The sequence below is a fragment of the Rattus rattus genome, chromosome 4 (genome assembly GCF_011064425.1).
Source record: "Rattus rattus isolate New Zealand chromosome 4, Rrattus_CSIRO_v1, whole genome shotgun sequence".
NCBI lineage: Eukaryota > Metazoa > Chordata > Mammalia > Rodentia > Muridae > Rattus > Rattus rattus.
This window is the reverse complement of record NC_046157.1, coordinates 1,420,538-1,438,825: the sequence shown is the minus strand read 5'-3', so window position 1 is coordinate 1,438,825 and position 18,288 is coordinate 1,420,538. Positions and strand designations below refer to the sequence as shown.

Sequence of the window (18,288 nt, the reverse complement as noted above, 5' to 3'; positions counted from 1 at the left end):
CCACCCATCCTTCCCTACCCAATCAAGTTTGTGTCATCCCTACACTACGTAGCGTGTGCTGTACATTACCCCTGGGTGCATGACTTTTCACTAGAGGCTGGGTAATTCACCAGGGGCTGTACCCTTAAACACTGGGCTCTCCTCTCCTCTCCTAGTTGCTGTTAGCCACCAACAGCTCCTTAGCTAAGGAACTACAGGTCCAGAGGGAAAGACTAGGCAATATCCCTAAACACTAGCTGGTGCCTTGCATGCTGGTCATCTGTAGCCAGTCTCTTTCTATAATCTCTTTTCCCCCTTGCAGTACTGAGCATTGAACCTAGTGCCTTGGGCATGCTAGGCAAGCACTTGGGTATATCCCAACCTTCCTTTTGTAAATTAGTCAATAAAAAGTAGGCTGCTACTAATCAAAGTTCTTTTTTACTCAGGGTATCTGAGGGTGTTACCAGTCCTCATGGTTATGTGGGATTAAGTAATTTTCTTTAAATTAGAGAGTCAGGCAGGAGATGATTTTTTTCAACTGAATATATAAACCTTGGAAATCATCTCATATAATTGTAAGGCAGATTTGAGAGACAGCTGGGAAGTATACCACTGAATGGTTGGTATCCAAAGCATTATTTTACATGAGCATTGAAAGAAAAGCCTGCTTCATTTCCTATACTCACTCAAGAACTGCTGAAAGCCTTTATTTACTCTGTCTAATAGCTAGAAATCTCTCACACATAGGCTCGGGATACATATTAGCTATTAATTCATTTAGAAAAGGTTTTTGAAAGGAAGATGTGAAGAAAGAGCCAGACAGAGAATGAGTCATATTCGAGAACCTTTGGGTTTGGAGGCAGCAGGGAAGACAAGGAAAAACCCGAGAGGGGGCACCACTGACACACAGCAGTGTGGACCCAGAGATCTGTGACTGCCCTCAGGTCACCTGGATAGCTGGAAGGCCTTTGCTGGGGGCATCCCTCTTGGCAGGTAGAGCCAATCTTTGTTACTCTGCTTTCTCGTGTAGAGGACCTGCAATACCTTGCTCCATGACACTGGGCTTTTCTAAGCTCAGTCCTCCAGGACAGCTTCAGAGCTGGCCAGGAAACAGAGGAAACCCACTTGCGAATGCTACTAGAGAATGCTGAGATGGAAGGAACATGTCATAAATGTAGGTCTGTAGGAAAAATGTCATCCGTGAAAGTCTAAAGTGACAAGCTACTGGTGATTTAATAGTTTTTAAAGCAATGACAATAACAGTCATGTATTCAATACTTACACCTTATGAGCAGGTTAAAGAAACAGTAGTGAAGTAACTGGGTATGCTCACAGGCAAACGGTAGTGAGGTAACTGAGTGTGCCCACAAGCTTGCTTTCCAGGACCAAGTTTCGCTATAGCCCTGCCTAGCTCATGTAGATCAGGTTGCTCTCTCTCAGGGTGATGTTAATGTCTGCCTTTCAAGTGCAGACTATGAGCATGAACTACCAGGCCTGGCTAGTTATATTCCAAGTCACTCCAAGGTGTGAGTTTTCATTTAAAAAAAAAAAAACAAAACTACCTTTCTAATAAAAAAAAAGGGGGGGGGGACAAAGCAGTCACAGTGCTAAAACTACTGAGAGAAAGCTGCCCTAACTTTAATTTCAGACAGGGTAAACCTCAGAGTACTGGAAATTATTGGGACTGGAAGTAATTATTGAGTAAAAACAATAAGGTCAATACATTAATGTGTATGCACCCAACAGTGCATCAAAATACATGAAGAGCCAGGGTGTGCTTTAATCCCAGCACTCAGGAAGCAGACACAGGCAGCTCTCAAGGCTAGAATAGTCTACATAGAGAGTTCCAGGTCTGTAAGACCAAAAACAAAACAAAAATTAAGAAAATACATGAAACAAAGAGATGGAACTTGTAGGAAGAGTAAATTCACGAGTATAACCCCAAAGCAACACCCCTTCCTGCCTGTCGACTGTGACAGATACAGCAGGAGGAAGATAGGGTGCTGCACTGACAGCTCCATTGACCAACAGGACTGAACTGACATTATCTGATATTTTCATCAATAGCAGGAAAATGCATTCTTATGTTTAGAGAGAAAATTCATGTCAAAAGACCATTTCTGGCTCATAAAGCATACTTAATTATCTGAAAAACAGAGGTCAGGCCAAGGAGATGCCTCAGTGTGGTTAAGTGCCATGCAAGTCTGATGACCTGAGTTCCATTACAGGGACACTCATAAAGGTGGAAGGAGAGAATCCTTCACAGACTTCACAGAATCGATCTCCACACCTGTACGCCCTGTATGCATGCACACGTGGTGATGATGATGTCCACATGCACACACATGAGGATAATGATGTAAATAACAATGTAATTTGCAGCTGAGCATGCTGGTTGGTAATCAGAAGAATGAGCTAGTACGATTTCGAATTCCAGGCTAGCCTGGATTACACAGTGAGTTGCAGGGTAGCTTAGGCCACAGTAGGAAACTTTATTCAAAAGAGGGGCAACTACGGCTGGGGGGAGATGAGTCTGTTATAAGTGCTGGCTCATCTCGCAAAGGGCCTATGCTTGGCTCTCAGTAGCTATACCAGGCAGCTCACAACTGCTACAACTCCAGTTCCAGGACACCGAACACCCTCTTCTGACCTCACAGGCCCAAGCGTGCATGTGGGACACATGGAGTGTGTGGGTACTCACACAGACGCACTAAGGAGAATGTCTGACAGACAATAACAAAACAAAGTAGGTATACCCAGGCAAAGAGGCCAGAGGATCAGGACTTCAAGGGCTACAAGAGATCTGTCTTAAATCGTCAACAATGGCAAACAGTCCAGAGCAGGCAAATTCATAGAAGCAGAGAGCACACAGATGACTTGTTAAAGGCGTGGGAAGAAGCGTGTGCTAGGGTTTGGTTTGCTGGTTTTGCTCTGAGGTTATAGAGATGCTTGTACAATTTTGTGAGCATATTAAAACACTTTAAATAAGTGAACTATAAAGCCCATAAAGGTTTTAATAAAGCGCATGAGGCAAGACCCTGGGTTCCATCTCCAGAATGTCACAAAACTAAAATCCACAAAATACAGACTGGGTCCCTGAAATCCTTCTCTACAGAAACTGGAAATGCTAGCTAAGGAAGTACTGGGTCATCCTACGTGTGTGCTGGCAGAGGGGCAGCTTGTCCACGAAGGCCTGCCTGTACCTGTATGAACCTCTAGCTCCCCAGCAGACGCCTTGCCTATAACACTCCGTTCCCTCCTGTATGTGGTAGTGGGGGGGGGCACAGCAGCACAAGTATGTTGTAGAACTACTCCAATGTACATGTAATTACTTTTATAATGAAGTGATTTTCAGAGAGTTAACGAAGAAAGTGCTGATACTGTTTTCATCTCTAGACTCATATATCCAACCAGCTGCTGAAAATCTCTTCCGCACGCTTTAAAAACGCCAAAATCAATTATTTTATAAGCTTATTAAAAATATAATTGAGTGATCTAGAGAGATGGCTCAGTGGCTCAGTGTGTACTGTTCTAGGAAAGGTCTTGAGTTCAGTTTCCAGCACCCATCCAAACCGTCTTTAAGTCTAGCGTCAGGGGGAGCCGCCACTCTGGGTCCTGAGGGCATCTGCACTCATGTGCACACACCTCACAGTCACATACAAATAGACATAATTAAAAATAAAATAAATATTAAAAATACAACTATAACCACCTCTAAACAAAACAACCATCCAAACAATGGAACCAATGAGAATGAAGGAGGAAAGAGAAGGCAGTAAGTGGTGAATATGATTAAAATGCTGTATGCATATGGATGAAATGGTCGCAATGAAATCCATTGTCGTGTATAATTAATATACACTAAATAACAATAGGAAGCACAAACAAGCAAATAGCCAAAATTTCAAGAAGGCACAGGCATGCCCTCAAGGTTGCCTCATATTCTGTGTCTGATAGGGCAGACCTGCCGCAGTGCCTCCTGGCCTGAGGCGGAAGCTTGCAGGTGGCTGCACCTGTTCCCTAGGTATGCTCCTCTTGCCTTGACATATTACCCAACCCATCAGTGTTTCCTCCCAGGGAAACCCACTCCTCCATTTACCCTGTATTTATTTCTCTGTCACTGCATTGTTGCCTCTTGACCCCCTCTCTAAGGTCATGATTGAATCTAGACGATACCCCTAAGTCGTGAAAGCTAGTTTCTTCAACCACTCCCTATGTTATCACCACAGGGTGCTGTCTCTCTGTGCAATGGTTATATCTCTGTGACTCTGTCAATACTGAGGCTGCCTACTTCTGTGCACAACAGATTATACTCTTTACAGTTGGCTGTCTCTTTAGCTTCCTCTTGGTACCTCCCTCTATCCAAGCCTACCCACCCTTCTCCCTTGGCTTGTCAGCTCTCTCCTGTGGCTATCTTTATAGGTCCTGTTTCTGGTCCCAATCATCAATGTATCTTTCATATCCTAATTTAAGAGTTCAGATTTTTAAAAAATAATTCTCTCTCTCTCTCTCTCTCTCTCTCTCTCTCTCTCTCTCTCTCTCTCTCTCTCTGTGTGTGTGTGTGTGTGTGTGTGTGCTTGTGCTTGCACACATTCACAGGACAGAGAACAACTTGTGGACACTGAACTAAGGCCATTGGGTCTGGGGGCAAACACCTTCATTTGCTGAGCCATTGCAGATGCCCAAGGATCCAGCCTTTAGGGAACCTTCATAGATCTTACTCTGCCTCCTTTGAGACAGTGGAGTCCTGTTTGTGCATGTACCTGATTTAAATTTTCCTATATAGACTCCAAGTCCACAGTAAGAGACCCTCTTCTCATTCTGTCACTCTATATTCTGTCATTCTATATCTGGAACATAGACAATAAAACTTACGCAGCAGTGTATTTAAAATAACAGGGCTGTAAGGCATTAGAAATTCTGCTTCCAATCAGAGGCCTACCTACCTTGCACACTGCAAATGGAGTTGACAGGTGTGAGGGAGCTTAGTTCATCTACTGTCACTGGGCCAGGCAAGTCACAGGAAGCAGAAGGTACACACAAGAGAAGTTTCTGGGGTATGAGGACTGTCCGTTCAATACAAACAATCTGACCTGCCATGGAGACACTTAGATTATTTAAGCAATTAAGGGAAACATGAGTTTTCCAGCCAGCCTTCTTCATGAGCCACGGCAAGCTCTATAGGAAGAAAGGTGTAGACAGGGGCTAGTCTGTTGCTAATGTCAGACATGTCCAGTATGTAAGTGTCTACATGGAAATACATCTTAAAGACCCTAGTGAACTTAGACGAAAAAGAACAAAGATACTACATTAAAATACAATTGAAAAAGGTGAATTCTATAGTATTCAAGGTAATATCTAAATAAAATGAAAAAGAAGTTTGAGAATTTGATCACAAGAAATGGTATAGACTGATCTAAAGCCTACTGTAGTAGTCTCATTATTATTATCATCATCATTATTCAGTTTATTTTGAAACAGGGTCTCACTGTGATGTAGGCTGTTTTCTAACTTCTACTATTCCTGCCTCAGCATCCCGTGTTTTGGAGTCAGAGGCCTTTGTTACAGGGCAAACATACACCATGCTCTCTACCTTTTATATTTTTTAAAAAGGGACATCTAGGCCATGGCTGTAGGTGGTCTCTATGTATGCACAGGTGGTGTCAAGAGTCACAGAGTGGCCAATAGTGCCTCTCCATGCTTACCACAACTTAGGGTGCTGGATCCTATCAGGTGGGGTTGGCAAAAAGCAATGAGAGCCCATGGCTGGTAGTATGGCCTCCCAGTGCAGGCACTAAGCAGTCACTCTACCCAAGCAATCAGGACAAACAGACATACCGTTGTCTCGAAGAGTATCCCTGAAAAGTAAGGTGTGAGACGCCGGCCTGGCAAGTTCTTCTACAACCTCTGGGCCCAGCACACATGAGGGGGCTATATAGACTGGCAGGGTTTTGGGAAGAGAGTGGTCCCTTTCATCTTGTATTTGTAGGGTGATGTCAGTCACCACCAGCCAGATTTCCTTTTGTGCCAAAAGATTCTTTAGCTACAATTCGAAAGTAAAAGACAAACAAAAACTGTTAATTATGTATAGCTAAAACCTTTTAAAAGCAATCTTAGCAGTTATTTATACTCATACTTTAATATATTATCTCAAAAATACTTTAAAATATATAATGAAGCTTACATATCAAGGTTATTAGATTAGTACTCACTGACACAGTTACATCCACTCTGTGCCTGTTATAGGTCCTCTAAAGGGACAGCAGGCAGTTTTCCTTCCCTCCCAAGCCTATATCTGTATGCACAGTGCTGTCTTCTGCTCACTGCATACCTGTTCTCTGGATCTCTATCTGTTTCCAGGGACAAACCTCATGTGCTCTTGCAGACAACTTTGATATAAAACAGGTATAGCAATTCTGATGCATGTGCAGCAGGTTTCATTTTTATCAGTCTTGTCTTTACTTTTGGAAGTCTTAGTAAACTGGCATCTGCCTCTTCCAGTGTATCAGAATTTACATAAGTAGATACAAATGCAAGTCAAGTGCAATGACTTAGGCCCAGGACCTGAGCTGCTTTAGAGTTCAGTTGATGTGTCTGGAGTGGATGGTATGCTTAGGAGATGTGGATTAAGGTGAAGAAGGGGTCCTACATTAGGGAATAGATTACATAAAGTAAATAGTACTGAGGAAAATATAAACAGAGCCAGCCTCCTCCCTGTTGGTAAGGGAAGATTTAATTTATTTATTTGGACTGGATTTCATACAGCCCAAATTGGCTTCAAATTCCCTGTGGAACCAAGGCTCATCTTGAACTCCTGATCTTCCTGCTTTCGCCTTCAAGCCACCACATTCAGCTGGAGAGGACATTACCCAAGGGAAGTCTGGAGCAAATTCCTTGCTGCTGCTCTATGGTAGGAGGTACTGGTGTGATGTGACTTTATACAGACACACTAGCCACCACGTACTGTGACACATTCACATTGCCTCCTTGCTCTACTCATAGACAGGGCCAAAAGCAACTAAATGCCAAGAAGCAAGGCTACCTAGAACCAGATATGGGCTCCTAAATATCATTTTTTCTTTAAAATTTACCAGCGCTTCTTGAAGAGAGGGCTGAATCTAAAGTTGAAAGCCCTAAGAGCAGGTTGGCAAGTCAGTTTCAGTGGATAAAGGAGCCTGCTGCCAAGCCTGACAATCCCAGGACCCATGAGGCAGAAGGAGAGCTGAATCTCATCAGTAGCTCTCTAGCTTCCACAGGGGCATGTGCACACATAAAGACACACAGACATACACACATACATGCATGTACACAAGCATGTGCACATGTACACACACTGAAAGGCAAAAACAATGAAAACAAACAGCCAAAGGTCAGCTGGGCACATCTATCTTACTGTTCAGAAAGGAAGAATTCAAAGAATGATGCTCAGCTACACTTCTGTTGCTGTTATAAATTCCCCAAACAACAGCAATTTGGAAGAGTAAAGTTTATCTTAGCTAATAGTTCCAAAGGAGACATAGTGCATAATCATGGGGAAGGCATGACAACAGGAGTGTGCAGCTGGTTATCAATCAGGAAGCGAAGAGAACTACTGCCGGCTGCAAAAAGCAAGGAGGGGAGAAAAATGGGGTGTGTGTGGGAGGATCTCACAGCCCACTCCAAGTGACGTACTTCTTCCAGAAAAACTTATTTCCAAAAGGTTCCACAAAATTTCCAAACAGTACGACCAACTGGAGACCAAATATTCACATACAGGAGCCTTTGGAAGACATTTCTCATTTAAATCATCACAGATATAAATATGTTGGAAGGACTAGAGAGATAGCATAAATCTGGAAAAACAAGAACACTGAATGAACAACAGTAACATATTATATAAAGTCTGCTGAATGGGAACCAGTCCTACAGCTCTCTGTACCCAAATCCTGTGGGGGATAGAGCTGGACTTTCAGAAGTTCAGACGATCTTGAGAGCTCAGGGAGACAACTACTGCTCACATTCCTGGCCCAAGAGGAACCTGCCTAGTGCTCTCTGTGCCCTGTGGGCACAGGAACCTAGGAGCAGTCAGGGGCAGGACCCATCCAGCATCTGCCTGCATCCAAAGCAGAAAAGCCAGTCCAAAGGAGCACTGACACGCCTGAGAACAGAGGTCAACTCTTCTACTCCACGAGACCCGCCTAGAGGCTTTAGGACACACAAACCCAGGAGCAGTCTGGGACAGGACCCTTCCAGTTTCTGCCTGCACCTGGAGCTGATGTGGTCCCACAGCTCTCTTTTCGCAGATCCTGCTGAAAGAAAACAGGTCTACACGAGTGCTGACACACAGGCTTAAAGCAGGGTCAAGCCACTGTCAGAAACAGCAAGACAAGGGAACACCAGAGACAACCTGATGGTGAGAGGCAAGCCCAGGAACCTAAGCAACAGAAACCAAGACTACTTGGCATCATCAGAGCCCAGATCTCCCACAAAAACAAATACTGGAATCCAAACACACTGGAGAAGCAAGAAAGAATTACAGGAAAACACAACCAAACAGGTGAAGGAATTGAACAAAACCATCCAGGATTTAAAAATGGAAATAGAAACAATAAAGAAATCACAAAGGGAGACAAACCTGAACATAGAGAACCTAGAAAAGAGATCAGGAGTCATAGACTCAAGCATCCCCAACAGAATACAAGAGAAAGAAGAGAGAATCTCAGGGGCAGGAGATATCATAGAAAACATCGACACAACTGTCAAAGATAATATAAAAAACAAAAGTCCCTAACTCCAAAAACCCAGGAAATCCAGGACACAATGAGAAGATCAAACCTAACGATAATAGGTATAGAGGAGAGCAAAGACTCCCAACTTAAAAGGCCAGTAAATACCTTCAACAAAATTATAGAAGAAAACTTCCCTAAACTAAAGAAAGAGATGCCCATAAACATATAAGAAGCCTAAAGAACTCCAAATAGATTGGACCAGAAAAGAAATTCCTCTTGACATTACAGTCAAAACAGCAAACGCACAGAACAATGAAAGAATATTAAAAGTAATAAGGGAAAAAGGTCAAGTAACATATAAAGTCAGACCTATCAGAACTTCATACTAGAGACTACGAAAGCCAGAAGATCCTGGACAGATGACATACAGACCCCAAGAGAACAAAAATGCCAGCCTAGGCTACTGTATCCAGCAAAACTCTCAAGTAACATAGATGGAGAAACTAAGGTATTCCATGACAAAACCAAATTTACACAATATCTTTCAACAAATCCAGTCCTACAGAGGACAATAGATGGAAAACTCCAACACAAGGAGGGAAAGTACATCCTAGAAAAAGCAAGAAAGTAATCTCATTGCAACAAACCCAAAAGAGGAGAGCCACACAAACATAATTCCACCTCTAACAACAAAAATAACAGGAAACAACAATCAGTTTTCCTTAATGTCTCTTAACATCAATGGAATCAATCCCCCCAATAAAAAGACATAGACTGGATACCAAAAGAGGACCCAGCATTTTGCTTCATACAGGAAACACACCAGACACTACCTCAGAGTAAAATTTGGCTGGAAAACAATTTTCCAAGCAAATGGTCCCAAGACACAAGCCATTCTAATATCAAATAAAATTGACTTCCAACCAAAAGTTATCAAAAAGATAAGGAAGGACACTTCATATTCATCAAAGGAAAAAAAATCGACCAAAATGATATCATGGTACCTTCTCCAAAATTGACCATATAATCAGTCACAAAACAGGCCTCAACAGATACAAGAAGACTGAAATAACCCCATGCATCCTATCAGATCACCATGGACTAAGTCTGGTCTTCAATTCCAACAAAAATGACAGAAGCCCACATATACATGGAAGTTGAGCAAAACTCTATCTACTCAATGACAATTTGATCAAGGAAGAAATAAAGAAAAAAATTAAAGACTTTTTAGAATTTAATGAAAATGAAGGGCAACATACCCAAACTTATGAGACACAATGAAAGCAATGCCTCCAAAAATAAACTGGAGAGAGAGCATACACTAGCACCCTGAGAGCAGACCCAAAAGCTCTAGAACAAAAAGAAGCAAGAATAGTAGACTGCAGGAAATAATCAAACTCAAGGGCTGAAATCAACCAAGTAGGAAAAAAAAAAAAGAACTATTCAAAGAATCAACAAAACCAGGAACTGGTTCTTTGGGAAAATAAACAAGATAGATTAAACCCTTAGCCAGACTAACCAGAGGGCGTAGACAGTATATCCAAATTAAGAAATCAGAAATGAAAAGGGAAACATAACAACACAATCTAAGGAAATAAAAAAAATAATTAGATCCTACTACAAAAGCCTATATTCAATAAAACTGGAAAATCTGGATGAGATGGACAATTTTCTAAATAAATACCAGGTACCAAAGTTAAATCAGGATCAGATAAACCATCTAAACAATCCCATAACTCCTAAAGAAATAGAAGCAGTCATTAAAAGTCTCCCAACCAAAAAGACCCCAGGACCAGATGGGTTTAGTGGAGAATTCTATCAGACCTTCATAGAAGACCTCATACCAATACTGTCCCAACTGTTTCACAAAATAGAAACAGAAGGAGTACTATCTAATTTCTTCTACGAAGCCACAACCAGGCTTATACCTAAACCACACAAAGACCCAACAAAGACAGAGAACTTCAGAACAATTTCCCTTATGAATATTGATGCAAAAATATTCAATAAAATTCTTGCAAACTGAATCCAAGACATCAAAACAATCATTCATCATGATCAAGTAGGCTTCATCCCAGGGATGCAGGGATGGTTCTATACACAAAAATCCATCAACAAAATCCACCATGTAAACAAAATCAAAGAAAAAAACCCACATGATTATTTCATTAGATGCTAAGAAAGCATTTGACAAAATTCAACACCCCTTCATGTTAAAAGTCTTGGAAAGACCAGGAATTCAAGGCCCATACCTAAACATAGTAAAAGCCATATACAGCAAACCAGTAGCCAACATCAAACTAAATGGAGAGAAACTTGAAGCAATCCCACTAAAATCAGGGAGTAGACAAGGCTGCCCACTCTCTCCCGATCTATTCAATATAGTACTCGAAGTCCTAGCCAGAGCAATCAGACAACGAAAGGAGATCAAGGCTGGACCCCCAGTGAACGGGATTCTTGTGGGGAGGGTGGTAATGGGGAGAGGATTGGGAGGGGAACACCCATATAGAATGGGAAGGCACTACTCTGATTTACTCTCTTTCCATCTCCTTTGACCTAGTCTAGAAACTCTCTCAAATGAATCCAAAACTTTGTCTCCTAGGTGATTTTTGATTCTGTCAGGTTGAAAATCAATACTGACCATCACAGTAGATAAACAGATAAATGAACTTTGATATATCAAGATGGCAGAATACTTAGTAATAAGTGTTGTAGGAAATGAACTTTCAAGTCACTGATGAGACATGGCTGCCTAAATGTTTAGTATGGAAGGAGAAAAACCATCTGGAAACAGTGTGTATTCTATGATTAGAACATGCCGGCACTCTAGGTTTGACACATACACACAAAAGGGTCTGCAGGAGGAAAGGAGGAACAGGCAAAGCACAGAGGGCTTTTATTCTAGAGTAAAGATCCTGTGCCAAATTATAATGCAGAATAAGTGCCATTGGCTCTAGTGACTGTGTCAGTGTGGGAGACAATGATAACAAGGGCCTATGTGTCTCTGAAGTAGGACATAACATTTTTACCTTATCCTTGATTTTATATATCTTCCAAACTATTCTAAAACATAAAATCTGTTAAAGAATTCTTATCGCTATATGTAACCTAGAAAAAGTATTTGAACATGGATGGTAGTTCTGGTTCCCAACTTACTTCTCACCATAGAACCATCAGACACCCCACCCCACCCCATTGAGAGCTGGGTTGATTGCCCTTGCATATTGAGAATCTGCTTACTACATATAAGGCTGTCAGCATGCCTACCCAGCCCCCTGAGGTCATTAAGTGGAGGACTCAATATATGACTCCTTCTGCTACTCTGTTTCTACCTACTACTGACATTTGACCCTGTCCTTCTTACTCTCAGCCTCTGAAGTGCAAATGACATTTATACCACCACTAGTCTGCAGAGTCCTTTGCCTAGAATGTGGAGGAACAGGAAGTCTCTGATACTCAGGGTGTCATGATACACTAGGTGTCCTGTAGACTCATGTAAAACACAGAGCTAGCCTTCCTTTTGCTTTAGATTTAGAGGAAGTGCTTTTCTTTAAAAAAAAAAAATCTGTTTACTCATTTATGAATGTCAACATGTCTGCTTTCACATTGAACACTAAACCAACTAATTGCTACAGAAACTGCACGGTCCAAGAACCATAACATATGATCCATCTGGCCCTTTAAAGGAGCTGGGAGGTAGTGAAGCATGCTTTTAGTCCCAGCACTCGGGAGGCAGAGGCACTTGTGATCACTCAGAATTCCAGGCCAGCCTGGTCTACATAGTGAGTTCCAGGACACACAGAGAAGCACTGCCACAAAAACAAAACAAAACCAAAAACAAAGGAACAAACAAAAAAACCTGTATGCCTTCTATTATAGTTGAGAAAGAAGCCAATATACCATGTTTATGATGACACAATTTGACTTTTATTTATATATGTGCAACCTATTAGTAACTCACTTAGAAATTAAGAGACATTTTTTGGATACTTTTATAACGTTTTCACTGACTATGTATTAGAGAAATGCAAAACAAACAAACAAATGAACATCTCCAATAGCTCCCCAATAGAAACAACCCTAAAAGAAACCAAAATTAAAAACAACAGCAATGATAAAATCCAAAAGAGCTCCATATAGTTTACACAGAGAAGGATGGCTCCAAACTAGGAGAGTAAATTATGGGTTAATCTAGATTTTAGAGACACTTTTTTTATTATGTCATCCTGCTAATTTCTAATAGATTTTCCATAGGATAAAGAGAGACAGACAGACAGACAGACTGGCAAAGAAGCAGAATTATTACCTGTGGCTTTTGATAAATCACTCTGGCATAGAAGCTGCAACGTGTACCATGTTCATTAGTCTGAAAAGACATAGACTGAAAATATCACGCAATGTACATAGAAGCAATAAAAGTATTTGAAGAACTTGTTAGAAACACAGCCATTACCTGGAGGATTTCTTTTAAGCAGTGGACAACTGGAGGCTTGTAAAGCTTGGAAATGGGGTCTCCTTCAATTGCATCAATTTGTTCCAGACTTGGATGTGCAGAGAAGATGTAACAGAAGACAGGAGGAGGCAGGTGAGTCTTTGTCTGCTTAGCATAAAGGAAAATGCAGAGTAAGAATGTCTTTTAAAAGAATGAAAAATACTATTAACTTAAGTTCTGTATTATGTACATCATTATGCTTGGCTGATTGTGTAGGCCTGTGATCTCAGCTTGGGAAGCAGAAACCTAAGGATCACAAGTTCAAGGCTTATCCAGGCTACAGGAAGACTTAATGGCCAGCCTGCTCCATTTAGTGAGACCTATATAACTCTGTGGTAAAGCACTTACCAGTATGGTGGAGGCCCTAGCTTCAATTCCTGAACCTGGAATGAACGTACATGCACGGACACACATACAATTTGCTTTGGATGTATATTTCCAAGGGAAGACTAGATAAGAAATGGATTACTGTGTGCATCTGGGAGACCAAGCATAAGAATACCTTGTGTAGATTTAAGATTTCATTTTAGATTTAGTCTTTACGCCGGACATGGTAGCATAAACCTATAATTTCAACTCTTGGGAGGAAGAACAAGGGACATTGTGACTTTAAGGTCATCCTAGGATACATCCTAAGGCCAGTGTCAAAACAAAACAGAAGGGGAAGAAATTTATTCTTCAGCGTATACTGAAAGTACCATTTAGAGGTTATTTCTTCTTCTATAATCTGCAGACAGAAATGTTTGAGAAGGACTATGGTCTCTGGAACACACTCACATGTTATCTATGTAGCATCCTGGTAAAAGGGCAGCTATAAGAAGTTGGGAAGATGGCTCAGTAGGTCAAGTGCTTGCCACAAAGTACAGTTCTCCAGAACCCACAGACAAGTGGTATGGAGACAGAAGGACCCCAAAGGCTCACTGGCCAGGCAATCTAATCAAAATGGTGAGCTCCAGGTTTGAGAGAGATCCTCTGTCAAACACCTGAGGTGTAGAAGCAATTAAAGAAAGATATTCTGACATCAAGCTTTGACCTCCACATGTGCCTGTTAGATGAACGCATGTGCACACATTTCTTCACAGTGTAGTGAGGAAAGGGAGATTTCTGCTGACTATCTGTGCATCTACCCAGTTTATGTGCTAACTGCTAACCAAGTCCAAAGAAAAGGGAAGACTGGTGTGTGCTTCAGAATGAGGTACCTAAGAATCTGACTTGCAGTATCGAGTTTAGTGGTTCGCACCCGTAATCACAGTACTTGGAAGCTGACACATATGGACTGTTTTGAGCTTAAGGTCAGTATGGCTCCAAAGTGAGGCCAAAATACAAAATACGTACTTCTCACAAAAACTGAAATACAAACAAAAACTCATCAAGAATTTACCAGAGAAACAGGAAAAAGAACCATGAGAATGTTGGCACTGGAGAGGAGCTGCAGCCATGGTCCTAGATGGTATTCATGTATCACTCCAGACAAAGGAATGAGCTGCAGAGCTCTTGTTGCCCAAGAAATGACATGGGCCATATGACTGCAGTGGGAATATGTACGTCAGTATCTGAGAAGGGCAGGGTCTGTGCCCAAAGAACTCTGCCAAGACTGAGTTTACCTCTCCACTGGGCTCCTCACAGGAAGGCTTGTTCAGAGGTATCGCTGGGGGCCACAGACTGTCAATTAAACTGAAGAGCCCTGGTGTCCTGGAACAAGAGACACTGTTGGAGGAATTCATCAACAAACATTTGCCAATAAAGTACCAGAGAGCAAGCTACTCGGGAACTTAAAGAGGACAGTTCTTTACACTGTGACGGACCTGCATGCAGCCTGTCATCACCGAAATGGATATGTGGATATGCAGGAAACAGCTGAAGACTGGTGCATGGAGCCTGAGGTAGGAAGATCAAGAGTTTGAAGACACCCCAGCTACCAATAGCAAGAAAAACCAAACCAAACCAAACCAAACCAAACCAAACCAAACCAAACCAAACCAAACGAACCAAACCAAACCAACCGACAACCCACACAGGGCTAGAGGGATGGCTCAGTGGTTATCAGGACTGGCTGCGCTTCCAGAGGATCAGGGTTCAATTTTCAGGAACCTACATGGTAGCCCACAACTGATGTGCCTCCAGTTCCAGAGGTCTGACACCCTTAAGTGGACAGACATGCAGACAGTAAACAATGTACATGGAATAAAAAGAAATATAAAACAGCCAAAACAGTAAAACAAGAACCTCGAGGATAAAGACATAGTTATCTTGCTAACTGAAAAGTGGTGACTAAAAGATTAAAATTGTTTTCAGTGGTTATCTGAGAAAGGATTGGAGAAAGGATTGGAGGCAATATTTATATTTTCTTTGGATTGTTTTGTATGTGTGTATGTATGTACACATATATATAGTTACTCAATAAACAATTATAAAACATTTATAGTTAAAATCTATAACTATGTATGCCTTATATATATAATTATCACTACTATCGTCCCTGTACTTGTCTATGTGGGTGCATGGGCCACAGTGGCAAATACTTTTACCCACTGGTCCTTGGTTTTTGAATTTTGAAAAGTTTTAGGCTGGTGACAGTCTTTTAATCCTAGCACTAGAGAGAGAGAGGCAGGCAAGTCTATGTAAGTTTCAGACCAACTGGGAATATACATTGAGATGTGTGTGTGTGCGCACACGTGAGTGTGTGTGTGCATGTGAGTGCATGTGTGTGTGTGCATGTGCATGCATGTGTGTGTGCATGCGTGCGTGTGTGTACGTGTGTGCACACTTACACATGCACTTGCAAAGAGGTTGCTGGAGTCAGGCACTTTCCATTATTTGGGTGTTGGGAGTTGAGCTTACAGTTTCTGTGTTTTGAGAAGGTATTGCATGTAGCTCAGGTTGGCCTTAAACCCCATAGATAGCTGAGGATGACCTTCAATTTCTTATTCTCCGATTGCTACTTTCCAAACGCCTCTTTCAGGTGTACGACACTATATCCCATTTAGGGAACACTGGGGATGGAACCCAAAGGCTTTGTGCACGTTGGACAAACATTCTATTAACTAAAAGTCCAGCCCTATTTTTCCAAAACAGACATACAGATGCTTTTCAATTTAAGTACAATGAAGTTATGTTTTGATAAATTCACTATAATTTTAAAATACCATGTGTCAAAAATACATCCAGGGGCTAGAGAGATGGCTCATTAGTTAGGTTCCCAGTGCAAACATTGGGGGGCTCAGAAGCATCTGTAACTCCATCACCACGGGAGCTGTGGTGGTTTGAATAATGACCCCCATATGCTCATACGTCTGAATGCTTAGTCATCAGGGAGTGGTTAGCAGGGATTACAGGGTGTGGCTGTTTTGAAGGAAGTGTGTCACTGGGGGGTAGGCTTTGGGGTTTCAATCTCCAGTCCCAGTGTCTCTCTCCCTGATGCTTGCAGATCTGGATGGAGAACTCTCAGCTACTTCTCTAGTACCATGTCTGCTTGTGTGCTGCCGTGTTCCCCATCATGATAAAATGGATGAAACCTATGAAACTGTAAGCACGTGTCAATTAAATACTTTCTTTTATAAGAGTTGTCATGGTCATGGGCTCTCTTCACAGCAATAGAACATACGATACACGTAGTATGCATAAACATGCAGGTACACATTCACATATAAAAGAAATCTTTAAAAAACTTTTAATTTGGGTTGGAGAGATGGTTCAGTGGTTAAGAGCACTGACTGCTCTTCCTGAGGTCCTGAGTTCAATTCCCAGCAACCACATGGTGGCTCACAACCATCTGTAATGGGATCTGATGCCCTCTTCTGGTGTGTCTGAAGACAGCAACAGTGTACTTACATACATAAAACAAATAAATAATTCCATTAAAAAAAGAATTAAAAAAACTTTTAATTTGCCTAACTTCCTAAGCTTGACAGCAGTGCTCAACAGCGGAGTGACTTGCCTTCCCCTTTGACTGCAAGCATAAAGTGTAAGTCAGGTGTGGTACTCATACTGTAATCCTAAGCTTGGGAGCTGAGGCTAGAGGATTAAATAATGCATTATTGAATGCTAAGTGTGACTTTAAAGAAATCATAAAGGAAATTAAGAAAGGTCCCAGAACTAAATGAAAATGCAGCATATCAACACATATGGGATACAATAAAGGTGGTCTTAGAAGGGGAATTTATAGTATAGCACTTATACTAAGTGCTTACTTCAAAAAAGAAATCAGGGGTCTTAAAAAGCTTAATTATATATCTTATGACACTGGGACCCCACCGCTACCCAAAGAAAACCCCAAATCAGTAGATGGGGAGAAATAATTAAGATCAGGAGAGTACATAAATGATTTTATTTAAAATTGTGAAAGGAAAGATATAGTTATTATAAAACAGCAGAGTCCTTTCCTCACCTACAAAACTTAGCAAGAAAACATGTTCTCTACTCTGAAAGGTTACAGTAGCTTTGACATTACAAATCAGAAAAAATGTACACATCTTAATTTTTAAGCATAGGTGACTTATGAACTACACGTAACTCAATCATGATTTAAAAAAGCACTGATTCTACCTTTCTGTGTCCCATACTTAATGCAATTACATACTAGGTTTCTATCTAAATGCTAATGTTTGTAATGGTTTATTATGTGGTCATTTAATGGTTACTATATTATACGGGATGTAAGTTGTACTGTGAATGAATCTATTATTAAAGAGCGTGTCGGGTCCCCTGAAGCTGGAGTTACAGTATATTGTGAATGACCAGATGTGGGTGCTAGGAACTGAACTCTGATCCTCTGCAAGAGCAGCAAGCTTTACCCAAGACATCTATAAGGAAAAAAAATTAATGAAATACAAACAAACAACAACAAATGAAAAAGTTACAAAGATCAATAAAACAAAGAGCTGGTTCCTGAAAAGGATAAACAAGATTGACAAACCTCAGCTAAACTAACCAAATGAGAAAACCAAAATTAATAAAATCAGAGATAAAAAGGGAGGTACTACAACAGATGTCAAACAAAATCTATTTCAATACACCTTTGTTCCACTAAATTGGAAAACATAAAAGAAACGGATGAAGTTCTAGAAGAGTGAGACCTGTGAAGGATAAACAATGATGAGAAAATAACAT

General features: G+C 41.2%; 1 protein-coding gene across 1 annotated transcript in view; it reads right to left on the bottom strand.

Moving 5' to 3' along the window:
* Spidr (scaffold protein involved in DNA repair) overlaps window positions 1-18,288 on the bottom strand; it is a 221,964-nt gene that overhangs the window by 9,205 nt on the left and 194,471 nt on the right. Inside the window, exons 12-16 of the mRNA XM_032899807.1 lie at window positions 14,784-14,871; window positions 13,141-13,284; window positions 12,994-13,053; window positions 5,818-6,022; window positions 4,926-5,072 (exon numbers count right to left, since the gene is read on the bottom strand). Coding sequence (XP_032755698.1) covers window positions 4,926-5,072; window positions 5,818-6,022; window positions 12,994-13,053; window positions 13,141-13,284; window positions 14,784-14,871 — 644 coding nt within the window. The remainder of the gene's footprint in view (window positions 1-4,925; window positions 5,073-5,817; window positions 6,023-12,993; window positions 13,054-13,140; window positions 13,285-14,783; window positions 14,872-18,288) is intronic.